Here is a 3,007-nt window from a genome sequence, read left to right on the forward strand (position 1 = left end):
AAGCCCTTTCTGTTTTCATTTTCTTATCAGTTGCTTGATTCGAGGCAAACCAAGTGCTTAAATGGTGTGGTTTCTTAGAAGAGTTTTATTTCCTAGAAAGGCAAACCAAGCTCTCAGACGAACATTAATTGTATGTGGAGCAAGGAAAGAGAGCAAGTGTGGAACCAGTGACAGGGCTCGGTGGTTAAAGGTGCTTGCTGTCAAGCCTGATGATCTGAGTTCGATTCCCAGGAACAAACATGGTAGAAGGAGAGAACCAAGCCCACAAATTAATCTCTGACCTCCACCCATTTGTCAAGGTGTGCACATGCCTCCCTGCCTCCCCCTGGCCCATAATTAAAAAATAAGACTTAAGATCTGAGTGTGGAGCTCGCTCCTTTTTCCTCGTTGGTCGTCTGAAGGCAAGATGGGTCACCAGCAGCTCTACTGGAGTCACCCAGGGAAGTTCGGCCAGGGTTCTTGCTCTTGCCACGTCTGCTCTAACCGCCAAGGTCTGATCCGGAAATACGGCCTGAACATGAGCCGTCAGTGTTTCCGCCAGTACGCGAAGGACATAGGCTTCATAAAGTTGGACTAAGCGACCTTGAATGGATTATTCAAGACTGTCTACACAATGAAACGGATCATGCTAATCTTTGTACATAAAGAATAAAAAAATGGGCCGGGCGGTGGTAGCGCACGCCTTTAATCCCAGCACTCGGGAGGCAGAGCCAGGCCGATCTCTGTGAGTTTGAGGCCAGGCTGGTCTCCAAAGCGAGTTCCAGGAAAGGCGCAAAGCTACATAGAGAAACCCTGCCTCGAAAACAAAAAAACAAAAAAAGAATAAAAAAATGAAGACCTTCTCCCGCCCCCGCCCCCCCCCCGCCAAAAAAAAAAAAAAGATTTGAGTGTGGTCACTAGACGACAATCCCACTATTCGAGAGCAAGAGGAAGGAAGATTGCTGCAAGCAAGTTCAAGGCTAGTCTGGGCTACAGAGTGAGACTGTCTCAAAACTAATAATAAGACTTGAGCCGGGCGGTGGTGGCGCACGCCTTTAATCCCAGCACTCGGGAGGCAGAGCCAGGTGGATCTCTGTGAGTTCGAGGCCAGCCTGGGCTACCAACTGAGTTCCAGGAAAGGCGCAAAGCTACACAGAGAAACCCTGTCTCGAAAAACCAAAAAAAAAAAAAAAAAAAAAAAAAAAAGACAAAAAAAAAGACTTGAAAGCAGAAAGAGAAACTCTTGGGAAGAGGAAGGGAGCCAATGGGAACAGCAATAGGGATGGAAAGAAGGTAAAGGGAGGGCAGATAAGATCAAGATGCTGCTGGTGATGCACACCTTTAATCCCAGCTCTCAGGAGGCAGAGGCAGGTGATTCTCTGTGAGTCCAAGACCAGCCTGGTCTACAGAGAGAGATCCAGGACAGCCAGAGCTACCCGGTGAGATGCTGTCTGGAAAAACAAAAACAAAAACAAAATCAAGATGTCTCTATATGTTTATGAGAATGTCATAATGAAACCCATTGTGCTATACAATGACTATTCACTAACAACAAAAAGTGTGGTGCTGTTAATGCAATGCCCCTGTTTCTGCTACTTCTTGACCCTGCTTGAGGGCCAGGTTGGCCTTCTTCAGGTCTAGAGGTGGGAGGTCTCAGCATCCACTTCAGACCTGTGAGAGTGTTAGACTCTTACTGTGTGGAAGGGTACAAAACTTGAGAGAGTTGTGGGGTAGAGAGGTAGTGTGGTGGTTTGAGTGAGAATGCCCCCCACATTGATTTGATTTGATTTGATTTGATTCAGATCATTGATTTGAATACTTGGTCACTATTTGAAAGGATTAGGAGGTGTGGCCTTGTTGGAGGAAGCTGTCAATGGAAGTGGGCTTTGAGGTTAAAAAAAAAAAAGGCCATTTCAAGCCCAGAGTTTCTCTCTTCCTGCTGCCTGCGGATCCAGATGTAGAACTCTCAGCTCCTTCTCCAGCACCATGTCTGCATGCGTGCTGCCATGCTTCCCACCATGATGATAATGCACTGAACCTCATGGTGTCTCTTTGCAGCAATAGCACACTAAGACAGGTAGATTCACTCCATGCATTGAAGGGAATGATTGAAGGGAAGAAAATAGGGAAACATCCAGAAAACCGGAAATCCAAATTACCAAAGACTACAAAGGATGCAACAGAGGGAGGCCAAGAAAGGAGAAAAAGAGAAAAACAAAGGGAGAGTCCTTAAGAACAAAAAAGGAAAGAACAAAGAAAAGTAGAGGGATCAGAAAACTGGAGGGAGCATTTCCTCTAAACTGCTGGGGGGTGGGGGCGAGAGAGGAATTATCTAAGTACTACTATTCAGCTAAACTTTTTGAGACAGTGTTTCCCTACCTAGCCTATGCTGACTTTCCATCCTCTTGTCTCCAGCTTCCTTTACTCTGAAATTACAGTGTGCTGTGCTATCCACAGAAGCCTCTATTTCTCTCATATAAAAGCGGTACTAGCTGGGCGGTGGTGGCGCATGCCTTTAATCCCAGCACTCGGGAGGCAGAGGCAGGTGGATCTCTGTGAGTTCAAGGCCAGCCTGGTCTACAGAGTGAGTTCCATGACAGCCAGGGCTACACAGAGAAACCCTGTCTCAACACACACACACACACACACACACACACACACACACACACACACAGTACTAAGGTACTGCCCTGTTCCTTTTTTATGAGACAAGGCTTTGATTTGCAGCTTAGGCTGACCCAGAACCCACCAAGTAGCCCAGGCCAGCCTTAAACTATGATTCTCCTCTTAGCCTTCTGAGTGCTGAGATTACAGTTGTGTGCTACCATGCCTGGATTTTGTTATTTAAAGATCTATTTATTTTATTTCGTGTGTCTAAGTGTTCTGTCTGTGTGTATGTCTGTGTATCACATGTGTGCCTAGTGCCTGTGGAGACCAGAAGAAGGCATCTGATCCCCTGTAACTGGAGTTACAGATGATTGTGAGCCACCTTGTGGGTACTGGGAATCAGACCTGGGTTCTCTGAAAT

The 3,007-nt window shown here is 46.5% G+C and overlaps 1 protein-coding gene across 1 annotated transcript; it reads left to right on the forward strand.

Moving 5' to 3' along the window:
• Positions 1 to 397: 397 nt before the first annotated feature.
• LOC114702896 (40S ribosomal protein S29-like) lies at positions 398 to 577 on the forward strand. Its single transcript, XM_037199466.1, has one exon. It carries the CDS (start codon positions 407 to 409, stop codon positions 575 to 577), a length of 171 nt encoding a protein of 56 aa, XP_037055361.1. The 5' UTR covers positions 398 to 406.
• The last annotated feature ends 2,430 nt before the right edge of the window (positions 578 to 3,007 follow it).

The sequence above is a fragment of the Peromyscus leucopus genome, chromosome X (assembly GCF_004664715.2).
Source record: "Peromyscus leucopus breed LL Stock chromosome X, UCI_PerLeu_2.1, whole genome shotgun sequence".
NCBI classification, from domain to species: domain Eukaryota; kingdom Metazoa; phylum Chordata; class Mammalia; order Rodentia; family Cricetidae; genus Peromyscus; species Peromyscus leucopus.

Coding starts and splice junctions, on each gene's coding strand:
- LOC114702896 (XM_037199466.1), top strand. CDS start 407: ATGGGTCACCAGCAGCTCTACTGGAGTCACCCAGGGAAGTTCGGCCAG.